Genomic DNA, 17,571 nt, shown 5'->3' with positions numbered 1-17,571 from the left:
CATATGCTGAAACTCTTGCCCCCAGAACGGGTTGTGGAACGTCACTGCTGATCTTTAGTTTGCTTTTCTCTCGCCGACGATGGGTATGATGGTCGTTTTCTGGAAGACTGGAAGTTTCGTCGACGGTTAGCCGATTGTGAGGCACGTCGTTACCCCTGGGAGGGGTAAGCCGATCTGGCAAAGGATCTGTCTCCAGAAGAGAATCTTGAATTTCCTGAAGCCCCTCTAAAAGGGGCGAAAGGACTTGTAGCTCCTGCCACTCTGGAGGGCACCCAATGAACGTGCCGTGTCTGAATCTTCTTTCATCCCTTTCAGGGCCTCGTCCACCTTCTCACCGAAGAGAAGGTCTCCCTCATAGGGCATATCTAAGACCTTGTATTGTACCTCTGGCCTGAAGTAGGTACACTTCAGCCATGACTGTCGACGTAATACGACCCCATTAGACTCAGCAAGATCCACCGCAATGTTTATTGCGTGATTTGAGGCTTCCTCACCCTCTCGGACCAGTAGCATCGCCGCCTTCCTCTGTTCTTCTGGGAGATGATCAAGCAGCAGAGCCAGCCTGTGCCACATCTCCCTATCGTATCTGGTCACAATTGCCAGAGAGTTTGCGGCCTTTACTGTGGTCGCTCCCACGGAGAGCACTTTCTTGCCAAAGGCATCTTGGCGTCTCGCTTCATTCTCGGGTGGAGTCGTGCACTTGTGCTGTGCCTTTGCCTTCCTCGCTGCCGCCGCCGACACCACCGAGTCTGGTGTTGGTTGAGAGGATAAACACTTGGGTGTAGACTCTGGAGCCTTAAACTTTTTTTCTAGGCGTCCTTTCACTGCTGGTTCTGAGAATGGGTGTCTCATTGTCTGCAACCCCTCTTTCCATACATGGTCAAGTATCGGTATCGAGAACACCGACCTTCTCTTGCCCATGTGGTCGAACAAAAAAACAGTCCTTTTTCTGTTCTTCCTGGGACAGACCAAATTCTTTGCATGCCTTCTCCATGATTCAATGGAATGACGCAATGTCGTCCGGAGGGGACGGGTGAGCTGGGCTTCTGGGGTTTTCTAACTCCACCTCCGACTCCCAGGTAGGATCCCTGGAGGGGGATAAAGAGACCCATGGCTCCCCTGTCTGACTCCGAATCTGGCAGCTCACCTTCCTCCTGCGCCAGTGTTGAGATTGGCGTGCGTGGGTGCGGCGGTTGACGGGACGGGCCCGGCTCGTCGACGGGTGACTGTGGCAGGCTGACCTGGGGAAGGTCAACGACCGTAGCAAGGAATGAAGCGAGGACAGATTAATCAACGACAAAACCGTTTGAGGATTGAGGAGAGGGGAAGATACCGGTGTAACGGATGCCCTCGTCGACGACTTGGCAGCCGCACGTAGCCCTAGGTCTGCTGGGCCAGCCACTCTCTCGCTCTCGTCCTCCGAGGACAGCAACATAGCTTGCTCTTGTAGCAAAGCCTCTGGGGGGGTAGGGTCGAGGACCCCCGTCGACGAGGCTCTCGTCGACGCCATTGTCGACGGGACGGAGGATGCCCCTTGCGCTAGTGGCGGGAAGGCGGCCGGTGACTGGATCGCAGTCGACGACGCAGGTGGTTTTGGCGGTCCCGCCTTCTCCACTGTGCCCGCTTTTACTCGACTCGTGGTCGATCTGCGATGATCGCCAGAGGAGGATTTCCTTTCCTTCTCATGCTTTTTTGATGAGGATGACTTCTTTGACGAGGAGTCTAGTGGAGTGAGTTCCAGACGACTTTTTCCGACGGTCTAGATTTCTTCGCCGGTGGTTCCGACGAGGCCGCGCGGCGTGATGTTTTCGCCGACTGTGTGGAGCCTACCTCCTAAGGGGGGGGGGGGGGGGGGGGGTATGCCCCCCGCACCCTCATTCAGCTATGCCACCAGGCGTTGGTTCCGGTCTTTGAGGGATTTTTGAGAAAACCGCTTGCATATGTCGCAGGCATCCGCCGAATGGTGAGGGTGGAGGCAATATATACAATCCACATGTCCGTCCCCCTCGTAAACCTTTTTCAAGCCGCACGTTGCGCATGGACGGAACAGCGCTTTTCCTGATACAGAGGCCATATCGTACTCGAAATCCAATAAGGCAACCTAGTACAAAATAGTAAGACAACACGAGGAGATCCCACTACTTTGGAGACGGTTTAAATCTGAAGGGGAACCGCAGGGGCGGGCCTCTTATACTGGGACGGCCTGCGGAGCATGCGTAGGCGGGTCCTAAAAGGACGTAAATAGGACACAAAAGTGTCGGAAGTTTTCCTATAGGAAAAGGCTATGTGTACCGAGGGGTACCAGTCTGACGACGGGGAATATTCTAAGCATGTGAATCCATGAAAGATCCAATGCTGGAGAAATTATTGTCCAGTGTCCTTGTTAGTTAATCAAATAAAATTCTTTAATGTGATACAGTATGAAATAAATTCAAACTTTACACATAATTTTTAGTTAATTCACTTCAGGGTGTAGGAACCATCTGTGTGCCATCCCAAATGGGTACTTGCCGATTTAGAAAAACTATGGTGTATTTTGAAGTGTAATTTTGTGTTACGTATATATTGCCCCCTTCTGGAGGCTTATTCAAATTACTTGAGTAAGAGTTTATTGAATACGTGTCACTGAATCTGTGTACAAACCCTACTGCTCATATTGACCCCTATTGAGATCAGCTTGGCTGCTCAGCCGCACTACCAGCCTGTGAAGTACAGACTTATACCAAAGGTTGGGTTAGTATTGCCAGGAGGACAAGGTCGGTGCAGTCTCTCAAAGGGTACTGCCCACAATCTTGCCTAACACAAACACTTTAAAATACTTTTCAGGAATCAATACAAAGCTAGTAGATGCTTCTTACACACTTCCTACACCCGCAGGTGCCCAACTTCACTAACTAGGACAGGAATTGCATTTATATATATCACTAGCCCCCTTTGTAGATTGAGGTTTGCAGAAAGGAAAGGTTAAAGGAAAACGGTTGACCAGGTTCTCAGAGAATGTGAACATGTTAAATCTTGCAATGAAGTCAAGATCAAAACCTTTCCCAGCAATATTCGTTTAAAACCAATGCATCACCTATGAGGGACAGTAAGAATCAAAGTCAAGTCTGCATGGAGCCAGGACAGCCAAAGTCAATTGGAGCAAGGACTATGTGTTAGGCGAATTGTATGCAGGCAGTACCCTCTGGGACCACCAAATACAATCAGGAATACAGGTGTATGCAAAACCAACCTTTGGTATTAGTCTGTACTACACAGTTTGTGGTAGCGAGCTGAGCAGTCAGGCCTCTCAAGAGGGAATGTGAGCAGTACAAGAGGTTACACAGAGGTCTTACAATCACAGTGGTTCAAGTAGACACTTCTACTCAAGGTTTCTTGGTAAAACATTTATTAATTTATTACACAATCATTTAGAAAACCTTCACTAAAAGGAGGAAACTTGATATACACAAATAAACTTCCAAACCAATAAGTTTGAGTAAATTGGGCTCCCCTGAAATAGGAGCAAAATGGCATTTGTTACTTTAAATAGGAGGGCAAAGGCACAGGTTAATAGAAAAGATTAAATACTTTCTTAGGCAGTGCAAATAGTTTTAGTTCACTAGAGGACTCGATTCAGCTCAATAAGCCTATGTCAAAGTCAATTGACTAATGTCTTGGATAACAAAGAGCAGTTTGTGTAGTAGTTCTCAGAAGTAGTTTGTACGAAAAAGAATGTTGGTCACAAGCTGATTAGGCCTGCAAGTTGGGAAAGTTCCACGAACTTTCACTGCGAGAGATGCGTTCTCTCAATCGGGTTGGCACAGTACCTTAATATGAAGCAAAAAGATGCAGCTGATGGTTAGTTCCTGCAGATCTCAATGTCCCTGGGCCTCAGTCATGGGGACAAGAGGGAGGACATCGGGGGGACTCCTGCACAGGATCGTTGGAAAACGCGGACAAAGTGGAGTTACTTCAGTTCTGGTAGCTGTAGTGAAGCACACAAGCTGGTGTCCTTCCCCCCCCTGGTTAATCCTAACCAGCTCTGAGAATTGTATCCAGGTGGCTTATGAGTTGATAGGTCCCACCAACTCAAAAGGAAGAAGTCGCCCTTGAAGGGGCTTGTGTGTCGCGATGAACTCGGCAAGTCGGACCTGCAGCAGGGCTTCACCAGACAAACCAACAGTCCAGAAGTTGCAGCAGCCGTCCTCTTCCAGCTCGTCTTCGGTTCTTTGGCTCCAGTGGTCGACTGACTTCCAAGCCAAGAGACTCTTCTTTTAAACAGTTTTCTCCCTTTCATTCCAGCCTAGCTGCCACTCACCCAGCAGGGAGTCTGTCCTTGCTGGACAGCCAGCCAATCACGCCAGAGTGCATTTTGTGTCTCATAGGAGACCAAGCACAGGGAGTTTCGGGCACCTCCCTCACTTCCTGCCCACCCCAGACACTCCAGCAGTGGCAGTCTTGTCCTGAAGCCCGCTAAAGGCATAGAAATAAAGGGACCAAACCTGGATTGGCGCACAAAGAAACATTAGAAGGACCTTTGAAAGAAAAAAAGAAAGAAAAAAAGACTGCAACCTGTTTAAACAAAGGGGCTTAAGTCGCCATAGTGAAAAACATGGCTCTGCGATTTTTAGCTACTGGTGTTCACGGTCGTGAAAAATCATGGTAGTTCATTGTAAAACCACTGCCACCAGCCATTTCTATAGAAAAGTGTAGCATTTGACTGCTACATGAGTTTCTAGACACAGGGATACTAGGTAGCCCCTCCAGGACTCTATAGGAAGATGTGTACTGGGTCTAAGACTAGTAAAGTCAATTTAACATTACATTCTCTGGGAAACAGTTTATCACAGAGAAGGTATTTAAACCTTTGGGAAGTCTAAAAAGACATCCCTGTGTCACTGCACTGAGGGTGCTGTTTAACATGGAAAGATGCCTATGGAGTCATCTTAAAACACCCTAGTCAAATAAGAATAAAACACATCAAACTACATGACTGAGATAAAATGCTCTCTTTCCAGGTTAAAAAAAAAAATCAAGTCCTCAAAATCCAGCAAAGTTGCTGGGGGTCTCTAAGGTGAAGGTAATTAGACAAATTTTAAGAATTCTCCTGAACAGCTGCCAGAGAAGGAGCTTAGGGAGAGGACCGTTATTGGCTGAGGACAGCGATTCGTTTAGAGGAGAAATAGTTGGTGAAAGTGAAGCTTTTTACCAAGGATTTGCAGCCTGAGGGGAATATTTATGAGCATTTGAATCCATAGTAGACCCCATGCTGGAGAACTGGCCCTTTATTTTGACTAAGTTAACAACTAAGTGAATGTTCATACATTGGATACATCCGAGGATCTAACTACTAGCATCACTAGTAATATTGTTTCAATGACTTATATGTATGCTTATGCTACGGTAGCTAAAGATTATGCGCTGTAGTGCACTTAAGTAGAAAAATGGGCCAGCTTTCATAAAATAAAAGTAAATTCAAAAATCCTTAATTTGCAATAGTTCACAAATAAACAATTTACTGAATTGTAGCAGCATAGTGACAAAAACTATTGTTGAACTGGCCACTCAATCTTTCCCACAAGCCACCATAAAACAATTTGCCAATCTTGCACTTTGTGCTCAAAGGTGCACACAGAGCACTGCCAGTTTGAAAAGGCTCCCAAATCTCACCTTTCCAGACGGCTTAGGTTCCATTAAGAAGCTAAGGATTCTCGTAATGAGTTCACCATTTGATCCAGATCGCTCCAAGTCAAGGACTTCACATATGATCTTCAACATTACTTTCTTACACCTAGAAAAGGAAATTAAATGTTAAAATATTAACATGCTTTTAAGACAAGCTGTCAATGTTCACTTTCCTCCATTGACCGTACTCTGGGTGGACTAAACATTGCACTGCAACAATTGCAAAAAGGTTAACGTGGCTGTATTATTCCAATGTTTGGTTATCAACTCAAAATGGAGTACCAAACCAGTCATTCACATAAATCACGATTGAAATATTAGTCATCGTTCCACCAGGCGCATGTAATCTCTTGTTGCACTAGGCATTTTTAACTTACATAGTTTTGAGTTTGTGGTGCATGCTGCACCCATCATGGACGAGCTGGTGTTATTTGGGTAGAATAAGACCAATTACAGCAATGTAGGAGCACCTCCAACATGGCTCAAAGCGCCCATTTCTATGGGATGCTTCCCAATCAGGAGTGTCAGCCACCACCTTCTTGATCACCTTTCAATGGAGAAATATCCATTTTGCCATGCTCTTCCAGTTGAGTGGATCCCACAGATTTTTATTTTTTCAGAACCTTGGGTTTAACCTCATGTTACTAAGGGTGATCCAGATGTGGAATAATTGCTTAGCACTTCGAGGCACAGCTTTACCTCACTGATGTCCACCTGGGCTGAAACATCTGGGGTTGTGGTTGGTACTCTTGCTTCGAGTACATTTGCCCAGCATTTGATTGATTGTTCTTGCAGGCAGGACTTATGTTCATTGATATTTCTGTGAAATATTCAGTGGAATGTACAAGATTTCTTCAAAAATATTTCACCTAATGGAAATTTCACAGAACCCATTTCACCCAAAAACTATCATTTTATTAATGCTGGGTTGAGACCCCTGCAGCCCCCCCCCCCCAACCCTAACCCTAACCTACACCACACCTATTATGCATTACACATACAATTTCCCCTACCATTTTCGGTGAAATCAATGTGGTCAAGTCTCATTAGGTGAAATGGTATTCAAAGAAATCTACAGCAACCGATAGTGATCTAAAACATGGCTTTAGGCAATCCTGAGTGAACCAAATCAAACATATAATTTGACAGTGTTCATTACCAATTGAGGGACTGCCATTTTTGCTAAAGACACCAACAGTATCTCTGCTTTATGTTCTGTATTTCAGAGGAAATTCGAGAATGGGGTTCAATTGGACCTAAAGTACAAAAGGGGGCTGCACATCAGGATCCCCATCTCAACTAAACTGGTCTTAGCCTCACCAGGAGCTTGTCCGGGTAGGACCTGTAGCTCAGGCAAGATCATCAGTCCTAGTAAGATTCTCGTGGTTTGCAAGGTCCAGCACTTGAGGGGCCTTTTCGGACTAGGAACGTGCCTATGGAAAGCAACCAGGATGCCCACGAAGTTTCGGCGAGATTCGGAATTCAAAAGACTGTGCATCGCAGTATATTGCAGCTCCGCAAGGTTGCAGCACGGTGTGGGATGGTACAAAATGCAGGTCTTCGAGTCTAGTGGGTCTCACCAGGCTCTATGTCGGAGTTGTCGTTTTCAAAGTACCTAGGTCAATTGGAAGGAAGAGCTACAGCAGGCTCTAGTTACACAGAAGGCACTCTGGTATCTGGAAATCGTTTCAGCTGCAAATTCATCTTCCTCTTCAGTTTTGGCTCCAGTACCTCTTCCGCTTCCAGGTTCAGATTTTATGCAGGAACCCAGCCAAACAGCTTTGCAACATTCAAACTTGGGAATGGGTTGGGGGGTGGGGAGGGAGTGTGTTTGGCAATCCTTTCAGGACAGCCAGCATTCAGTTTGAACTGTAATCTCGCACTCAGGCAAGACGACAAAGGTTTGCAGAGTTTTGGACTTGTCCCTCGCTTCCTGCCTTCACAGCCTCTGGAGCCTGGACGTGGAGTAGACAGGACTCCCGCTAAAAAATGACAAAGTAATTTATCGCCCTAGTGGTCAAGGGAAAGAAATTAATACTCACTGTAGTGACTAACGTACTCTTAGTCCATAGTCCCCTTTCCTCCATACTGCATGTGTGTCCCTCTCTAGGGACTGGAGACAACCTTTTTCACCAGAAAAAAAATGTTCTTTAAATTTAGCAGTGCCTTTATAGTGACGCATCAACAATATTTAACATTGCCTAATGACACCAGTATTAAGGGGGGGGGGGAAGGGGGGAGGATGGTGGATGTATAGGAGGAAAGGGGACTATGGACTAATTAGGATAGTCACTACGGTGACTATTAATTACTCTTACATCCCGTCCCCTTTCCTCCATACTGCATGGGCGATTACAAATGAATGTAGCCCCAGGGTGGAGAGTAGACTGTTAGGCAAAGTTTGTATGCAGTACCCCTGGGACCACTACAGAACTAGGACTACAGGTGTAAGCAAAACCAACCTTTGGTATAAGTCTGTACCACACAGTTTTTGGTAGCGAGCTGAGCAGCTAGGCATCTCAAGAGGGAATGTGAGCTTGTATAGACCTTGTTACACAGAGGTCTATAATTACAAGTATTCAGATAGACACTTATACTCAAGATTTCCTGGTAAAAAACACTTTATTTTTGTGATATTGATTGCCTCCTTTTAGTGAATATTTTCTAACTGGCTGTGTAATAAATTATACTACAGTACTTCACACTAACTGGTTCTGAAACATTTAAACTACTTTGAAGTAGGAGCAAAAAGGCATAAGTTAATAAAACGAATAATAGTTACTTTAAAAAACAGTGCAAATAGTTTGTGTTAAGAGGAGTGGATTAATGCAATAGGTAGGCCAAAGTCAAATGGACTAGTGTCTTGTATAGGTAAAAATCGTTATGGTATTTAAACGGAAAATTCTTTGCCATGGTTCTCGGAAGTAGTTAACAGAAGAAAGGTTCATATGTCGGGTCACAAGCCGACTAGGCCTTGCAAGCTGCCAAAGTTGTACACACTTTTGCAGTGAGAGGCACGCGCTCAGTCAGGTTTTCACAGTACCTTATTTTGAAGAAAAAGATGCAGCTGAAGACTTCTGTTACTGGCTGTTCCTGCAGATCTCACTACTCCTGAACCTCAGTCGTGGGGACAAGAGGGAGGACGTCGGGGGACTCCTGCACAGCATGGGGACTGGTCACAAAGCTGGCAAACTGGCAAATCTTCGATTCCGGTGCTGTCAACAAGCACACAAACTGGTGTCATCCCTGGCTATTCGGTTTCCTGCAGCACTCGAGGAAAATACAGCCAGCTCTGAGGAGGGTGTCCAGGTGGCTTACGAGTTTGACTCAAAGGTGGAAGTCTTGCTTGAAGTCCTTCTCTGGCGATTTGCACCTGCAGTAGGGCTTCACCGGGCAAAGCAACGGTCCAGGAGTTGCAGCAGCCGTCCTCTTCCAGCTAGTCTTTGGTTCTTTTGTTCCAGTGGTCGACTGCCTTTCAAGCCAAGAGACTTGCCTTTTAAACAGTTTCCCATTCATTCCAGTCTAGCTGCCACTCACCCAGCATTTGGGTCTCCTAGGAGACTAAGCACAGGGAGTTCGGGCACCTCCCTCACTTCCTGCCCACCCCAGACACTCAGGCGCCAGAGGCAGTCTTCAGTCCTGAAGCCCACCAAGGGCATAGGAACAAAGGGAAAAAAACCTGGTTTGGCACGCAGAGAACCTCTAGAAGGACCCTTCTAAAAAGAAATGGCGAGAAAAAGACTGGGGACCCGTTTAAACAAAGGGGGGCTCAGACGCCATCTTGAAAAACATGGTTCCCGTGATTTTTAGCTACCGCTGTTAGCTGTCGGGAAAAATCAATGGTAGTTCGTTGAAAAAACCACTGCCACCAGCCATTTCGATAGGAAAGAGTAGCATTTGAATGCTACGTGAGTTTCTAGACATGGGGTTACCTAGTATCCCCTCCAGCACTCCATTGGAAGATGGGGTGTGCCAGGGCTAGGAATTTAAGACTAGTAAAGCCAATTTAACTTTACATTCTCTGGGAAACAGTTTATCCCCGAGAAGGTGTTTAAACCTTTGGAGAGCCTAAAAGGCTTCCCTGTGTCACTGCACTGAGGGTGCCGTTTGACATGAAGATGCCTATGGAGTTGTCTAAAACTCCATAATCAAAGAACACAAGAGTAAACCGCACATCAAAATACACGAGAGCAGGGAAAAAAGGCTCAAGCTCTCCATGTTAAAAAAAATCAAGCCCTCAAAATCCAGCAACGTTGCTGGGGGTCTCTAATGTGAAGGGAATTAGCACATTTATGAGAATTCTCCCTAAAAGAGACCCTCCTTAAGTGAACAAGTTCCTTAGAACCGCTGCGAAAGCCGTGCCCGACTAAGCGCCAGTGCCCAAAACAATAGTGCTTACAGAAAGCCGAAGCCGAGGCCCAGGTGGCCGCCCTGCCGAGGATGTGCCTCTTGAATTAGACGACCCTGGCCTTAGCTTCCGGCAGAAGGTCCTGCATGTTAGCTGGAAGTGGTTTGTGTTGCATATCATAGGCCTCCTTGATGGCCACAACCATCCACCTTGCTATAGAGGCCTTGGATGCTTGATAACCTGGCCTTGACCCCCCCCCCCTCCACACCCACCCCTGCCGAAGGTGACATGGCATCTGACTTGCGGAAGCCCTTAGTCTTGTCCAGATAGAATTTCAGAGTGCATCTGACACACAGATAGTGCAATACCCTTTGAGCATCGTTCTCAGGGTCGGCAAAAAACATAGGTAAGACTATCTCCTCATTCAGATGGAAAGCAGAGGCTACTTTAGGTAGTAACGCGGGGAGTGTTCTCAGGACCACCTTATCCTTGTGAAAAGTAGTATAGGTTTCTTAGAGTCAGCCCAGTGACAGAACCTAGACAATTTACTCTTGTACTGGTTCCTAGTAGCCTTGCTCCTAGCACACTGAATGATTTATAAGTTAAGATGTGATAAACCCAGGTGTGTCAGCATAACCTGCTCACAAACCACGCTGCAAGGGCTAACTTCTGTGGGGCAGCGTGGATGACCCTGCCCCCCCCCCCCCCCCCTCTCCCCTGTTGCGGCAGGCTATGAGCTGGGCCCAGTGGCAGATGAATGGCAGGCCTGTCCAGGATGAGGAGCTCCGAAAACCATGGTCTTGCGGGCCACCACAGCTATCAGAATGAAGCTGAGGTGGCAAGATTCTTATCTTGCAGATCACCCTGGGGATCAGCGGTATAGGATGGAAGGCATACGCAGTCATGCCGCTCCACTGAATCTGGATGGCATCGCCAGGGAGCCGGGCCCTGCCAGGACGCAAACTGGCACTTCTTGTCCCAGCAGGCAACAAGATCCACCCGAGGATGCCCCCATCTGCTGAAGATCTCCAGCAGCACCTGATCGTTCAATTGCCACTCGTAATTGTCTGCTCCCAGTCTGCAGAGTCTGTCCGCTTCCACGTTGAACCCTCCCAGAAGGTGGATGGCCATCAGGTACATTTTTTCCAGGGCGCAGTCCCACATTCCACCAGCTAGGTTACACAGTGGAGGGGACCTGGTATCACCCTGCTTGTTGACATAGTACATGCTAGTGGAGTTGTTCGTCTGGATGAGGATGACATTGCCCCCAATGAGCGGAAGGAAAGCTTTGAAAGCTAGCCAGACTGCTTTCAGCTCCAGCAAGTTGATAACGATACTCCTGCCGGGTCCAGACTCCGTGGACACTGGTTGTCCAAAGTGGAAGCCCAACACTCTAGGGAGGAATCCTTAGTACTGACCTTCAGGCCCGGCTGCCAGAAGGGCCTGCCAGTCCATAGGTTGCAGTCTATGGACCACCATGTGATGTCCGGGTGTAGAGAAGGCGGAATGCTGATGAGCTCCGCTTGGGATCCCTGCTCCTGATTCAATGAGGCTGCAAAGTGCAGCTGCAATCTCATCTCGAGTCTCGTGTAGGGTATGGCCAGTAGGACCGTGTTGGTATGACCAGGCCAAGGTCACTTCTTGGGAGAGGAAGAGTAGTAGCCCTCGTTATGGCCGCGACCTTGTCCTCAGAGGGGAAAACTCTGAGCTTGTGTCCCATATGAGGCCCAGAAAGGTCAGGCTCTGCATGAGCTGCAGCCGAGACTTCTTGGGCTTGACTGAAAACCCCAGCTCGTGGAGCTTGATCATAAGTGTGGAGGAAGTGTGGTGAACCGCTGTTGGGGCAAATTCTCAGAAATGTGTTAATTCCCTCCACCTTAGAGACCCCAGCAATTTTTCTGGATTTTGAGGACTTGATTTATTTAACCTGTAGCGAGTGAGACCCTTTTTCCTAAATCATGTATTTTAATGCGATTTTGTACACCGCTTCTTTTGGTTGTGAGGTTGACTAACTCCATAGGCATCTTTTACATTGTCACAGCACCATCAGTGCAGTGGCACAGGGAACCCTTTCAGATTTCCTAACTGTTTAAATACCTTAGCTGGGATCAACTACAGTTTCCCAGAGCAGTAAAGTGAAATTGACTTTACTTACATTTGTTTCTTTCTAGACCCAGCACACAATATCTTACAATAGGGTGCTGGAGGGGTTACCTAGTATCCCCTTGGTCTAGCTTCTCATGTTACCCTTCTCTCAATGAATGGCTGGTGGCAGTGGTTTACTTTTAACTACCATGGTGTGCATTTAGCGTGGGCTGTGTTCGCAGCTGCAGTGAAGCACCCAAGGGGGCCATTTTTGTCAAACTGGCCTGGGCTTTTTTAGCCATTTCTTTGTGGAAAGGTCCTTCTTGAGATTTACTCTGTGCGCCAAACCAGGTTTGGTCCCATTGTTGACTTTGCCTTTGGTGGGATTTAGGAGTGAAGCCTGCCTCTGGCTCCAGGGTTTCTGGGGTAGGCAGGAAGTGAGGGAGGTGCCGAAACTCCCTGTGCTTAGTCTCCTAGGAGACCCAAATGCACTCTGTGGTGATTGGCCGGCTGACTGTCCGGAAAGGACAGCCACCCTGTTGGGTGATCACTAGGCTGGAATTAAGGGAAGGAACTGAATAAAAAGGCACGGTTTTTGGCTTGGAAGGCAGAGCCTACCACTGGACGAAGGAACCGAAGAACTTGAAGAGGATGCCTGCTGCAACTCCTGTATCATTGGTTTGCCTGGAGAAGCCCTGCTGCTGTGCTGGAAACTCCAAATCCGTATCGACAAAGAAGCCCCTGCAAGGACGACTTCTCCCTTTGAGTTGGGGGGGAGCAATCAACTCCAAAGTAAGCCACCTGACATCCATCTCGGAGCTGGTTGAATTTCCACAAGTTGCTGCTGGAAAAGTATAGCCAGGGAGAGGAACACCAGATTGTGTGCGTTGCTTTTAAGCTGGCCTACAGCTGCCGGAAGATCCTCCGGACTCCAAGGAAGCAGGCCTGACGGAGCATGAGCCCCACAGAGTGCGTGACCCCAGAAGCAATGACAGTCCATATCGACAGCCAGGAACCACAGTGCTCATAAATGCAACAGTGATATATTAATGTCCCCAGCACACTAGCAATTGAAGTCACCTGAGGGTGTAGGTAGTGTATGTGGGCCATTCCAAAATTCTATCTACTGATTTAGAGGAGTGCATTTCATGAAGTGTATTTTAGTGTTACGGATATATTTGCTCCCTTGTGAAGAAGGCTTATTCTAACAGATAATTATAAGCCTGGCTGCTTAACAGGCTACCAAAACAGTGTAGTACAAGCTTTCACCAAAGGTTGGGTTTCCTATACCTGTTGTCAGTGTTTGTAGTGCTCCCAGAGAGTACTGCATACAAACTGACTTTTTAGAGACCTCAGGTTGTTAGGCAAACTTGATTATTCCAAGATGGCTGCCGGCAGAGGTCGCGTCTGAGCCGCGCTCCTGCTGGGCCGCCAACAATGAAGCACAGAAAACAGCGAAATCCGAGTGACTCAGCATCGGATGCTCACCAGATTCTTCCAAGAAGCAGCGGGTACAAGAGCGGCGTAATTTCTCGCAACGAGTACCCCCAGGGCTGTTTTCGCTGCCGCGAGAAGCAAGTCCCCTCCCCCATCGAGGGAAAGCACAGCAGTCTCCCGGGAGAGGCCACCGGGAGGACCGCCCAGAGGCTCAGGAGGAGCGTGCAGGACCTCCAGACTTTCTACCTGTGAGAAGCGCCTACGGCGACAACACGCCGGCGACCGCGGACACCTCGCGCCCACATCGGCAAAGCAACCGCGGGCGTGGAGGGGGCATCGGGGCTAGTGTGAGGCCTCCCCCCCACTCCCCTCCCCCATGCACAGGCGGCGTGGAAGAGAAGGGTTCTCCAGTTTACGGAGCGGGATAGGCGGCTGCGGGTCCCCATCGGATCCCCGCAGGGACCACGCGCAACACAGGAGAGCCACTGCCGCTGAGGAAAGTAGCAGAAGAGATCGAAGTGAGAGCGCGAGCAAGGCCTCCCTACCAACCCCATATAAGGGCACCTGCCCCACATAAGGACACCTGCCCCCGGTCATACGCACGATATCGGCGAGACAGCTTGCCCCCTCACACCGCCCCCAGCATCGGTCAAACACCATAGCACGGAGGGAGCGGCTACAGGGGGGGGGGGGGGGCGGGGGAGAGAGAACGGTCCCCACATAGTAAATCATCGCTACAAACATTCGCTCTGCTGATCAATCCTGTAACCAGAGAGGTCACACCATAACTCAAGAGACGTCAGGAGTCTTAACTGGACCCCCAGCAACTGAAAAATGTCCAGGGCGAAAGGGAAGGGGGGCGCTTCAAGCATCGACAAGACTCCAATTTACTGCACATGTGGTTGTCGGAGGCCACGGCACGGACCTCCCCCCTCCCCCCCGAACCAGGGCAATCTCCCCCCGTCAAAAGATGACATGCATGCCTGGTTCAAGGAGTTGCAAGACAAGTTCATGTCTACAGTTCAAGACCAATTTACCTCAATGTGGAACGATATGAGACAGGCAGTCCAGGAACTGAAATTAGATGTCGCCAAATTGGAGTAAAGGACAGATGCCATTGAGAGAATAGTGCAAAATGTAGAAGACAAAGCTAGACAAAACAGTGAGACGCAGGAACATCTAGTTCGGTTAACCCATAATCTCGAAATCCAGAGTGAAGACTCGGAAAACCGATCCCGCAGATCGAATATCCGCATTAAGTACATGCCCGAGTCAGTGCTGGATAAGGACCTCAAGACGGCGGTTCAAGAAGTATTCAGAGATATATTAGAGGCGTAAGAAGCAGCTAACATTGGAATCAACAGGGTGCACCAGGTGAGGCCGCGAAGAACGGGCGCCCGCGGAGAAAGACCACGGGATGTACTCGCGGCTCTCATCTTACCCACAGAAGGAGCAGATCAAACGGAGAGCAAGGCAAATGGAGCACATTAGGATGAACGGGGCCGACAGTTATATCAGGATCTGGCATCGGTGAAACTACTGAAGAGGAGGGAGATGGCCCCACGGGTGAGGGAACTGGTAGCGAAGGAGATGAGATATAAGTGGACTTTCCCTTTTGGCCTTCTGTTCGAGTGGGAGGGCAAACAGAAAAGAGTGACCTCCAGCGAGGAAGGCCTGTGTATAATGGGCCAGCAAATGGAGGAGATGGACACGAGGGGAGCCAGAGCCAAGGAGGAGCCGTATAAGAGGCTGAGAGAATGGGACACTGCGGAAAAAAAAGAAACAGAACGGGGGTGGGCTCTCAGGGCAACCCGCTGGGGAGTAGAAGATACGCTCCGACATAAATCGTCGGCCCAATCCAAGATGGGGATAGACGGGACAAGACTAAGATTGCAATCTCGGAAGAATAGACGCACGGCGGCCTGGCGGGGGTCCAGGAAAGGACTCTATCCAGGTCTGAGGATGAAGCGGGGTTTAGGACTCCTCGCAAAGTTTCTCCCGCCCCCCCCCCTCCCCCCCCCCAGTCAAGTAAGGGCAAGGAGCGATAGGCGTAACGCCCTAGCAACCTTAGGTGCCTGTGCCCTCCTCGGGATGAAAGTTGAGTTTGTTAACTGTTAAGGGGTTGTTGGGAAGTTTGGGGGGGAATTGGGAGAGGGGAACCCCCGGAAGAGAGACGAGATCACAACTAGCAGGAAAGTCAGCAGCATTGATAGACTAAATGTGAGGGGGCTGATTTCACCGGTGAAAAGGAAAAAGGTGGAGGCCCTGCTAAGGAGGGAGAAGGCGGATGTTCTGTTACTCCAGGAGACACATAAGAGCCCAGGATAGACAGAAGGTAACCCTCAGAGGGTACACGGTCTGGGCACAGGCAAACGCCGGGGAAAAGAGCGGGAGTGATGATAGCAGTTAAAACGGGTCTTGGCCGACAACTCCCTTAGACTCAAGTAGACAGGGAAGGGAGGTACGCATTTGCAAACGTTACACTCCGGGGGGGGGGGGGAGGGTGGGGGCCTCCGGCTAACCCTAGCGTCAATATACGCACCAAACACAGGGCAAGACGGCTTCCTCCGAGACACCCTGGAGAAACTAGAGGGGTTTGCGAAAGGGGAGGTAATATTGGGAGGTGACCTAAACATGGCCTGGCAACCTAGAGTGGATAGGAGTGCGGGAGTCTCTCAAGGTCAGGGGGCCCCATCAAAACAGCTCAAACAGAAAATGGAGCAGTTGGCACTGCGAGACGCTTGGAGGGAACTGAAGAGTCAGGCAAGCGGGTTTACGTACTACTCGCATGTGCACAACACAATATCGAGAATAGATTACTTCTGGGTGTCGGTGGGACTGATAGGGAAGATACAGGGTCTGGAAACGGGCTCCATCGCATTGTCAGACCATGCCCTGCTGTGGTTGGACATTCAGACTCCCGAAAGGGAAAGAGGCCTCTGGAGGTGGAGGCTGCCGCCGGACATGCTCACGGACCAGGTGTTGGGGACAAGCAATAGGAGACAAAATCAAAGAATTCTTTAAAACGAATGACACTGGAGAAGTACCTCCTAGGACCGTTTGGGAAGCTTTCAAGGCAGTGATCAGGGGGCACTTTATAGCATTCAAGGCCACCAAGGATAAGCAGAAGCAGGACTGGGAACGAACGCTTGGAAAAGAAAATAACAGACATCCAGGAGGAGCTGGCGGTCCACCCCACCAGAAGCCTCAAAAAAGCACTGAAACATACAGGGTCAACTGGATATGCTTCGTAATAAAAAGGCTGAAAGATCCCTCCTATATCTAAAACAAAAATACTACATCAAGGCTAACCAGGCAGATAAATACCTTGCAAGACAACTCAGAGAAAAACAAAATTCAATGACTATAGTGACCATCAAAGATGCAAATGGAAAAATACAAACATGCAGTTAAGGACATGGGGGAGGACTTCAAGGATTTCTATAAAGAACTCTACACGTCAGAGCACCCAAATGAGAAACAAGACAGATTCTTACAATCTCTCCCATTCCCGAAAATATCCGAGGAAAAATTAGTGCTGGAATCACGGATAGCAGAAGTCGTCCAGAGGGCAATAGCAGATCTTCCAAACTCTAAGGCACCAGGCCCAGATGGCTTCACGGCCCCCTTCTATAAAAAATATGCAGACATCTTCACTCCAGTTATGACCAAGCTACTGAATACATTTAAGGACACTGGAAATGTTACCCCCTCCATGAATGAGGCAAAGGTCCTAGTTTTCCATAAACCAGGTAAAGACCCCACCCTCCCGGGCTCATACCGCCCCATTGCCCTGATGAATTTGGACACAAAGATTTACACCAAGGTTCTGGATGCTAGACAGTCTCCCCTCTCCTGACCCTAATAGACAGACTAATCGGGCTTCATACCTGGCAGTCAAACACATGACAATTAAGAGAATAATATACCTGGTAGAAAAAACAGGCATTACCCATACACCGGCAATACTACTGTCCTTAGACGCCGAGAAGGCATTCGACCGGGTATAGTGGTCCATTCTTTTTAAGACACTC

At 48.6% G+C, this 17,571-nt stretch overlaps 1 protein-coding gene across 2 annotated transcripts in view; it reads right to left on the bottom strand.

Moving 5' to 3' along the window:
• The window catches only part of DEK (DEK proto-oncogene), a 557,420-nt gene that overhangs the window by 339,140 nt on the left and 200,709 nt on the right, over positions 1-17,571 (bottom strand). For both annotated transcript variants that reach the window (XM_069613584.1, XM_069613585.1), the window contains exon 6: positions 5,653-5,773. In XM_069613584.1, the coding sequence (XP_069469685.1) occupies positions 5,653-5,773 (121 nt within the window). The remainder of the gene's footprint in view (positions 1-5,652; positions 5,774-17,571) is intronic.

Source organism: Ambystoma mexicanum, chromosome 5p (assembly GCF_040938575.1).
Source record: "Ambystoma mexicanum isolate Mex_15411 chromosome 5p, UKY_AmexF1_1, whole genome shotgun sequence".
In the NCBI taxonomy this organism is placed as follows: Eukaryota; Metazoa; Chordata; class Amphibia; order Caudata; family Ambystomatidae; genus Ambystoma; species Ambystoma mexicanum.
This window is presented reverse-complemented; position numbering and strand designations above follow the sequence as displayed.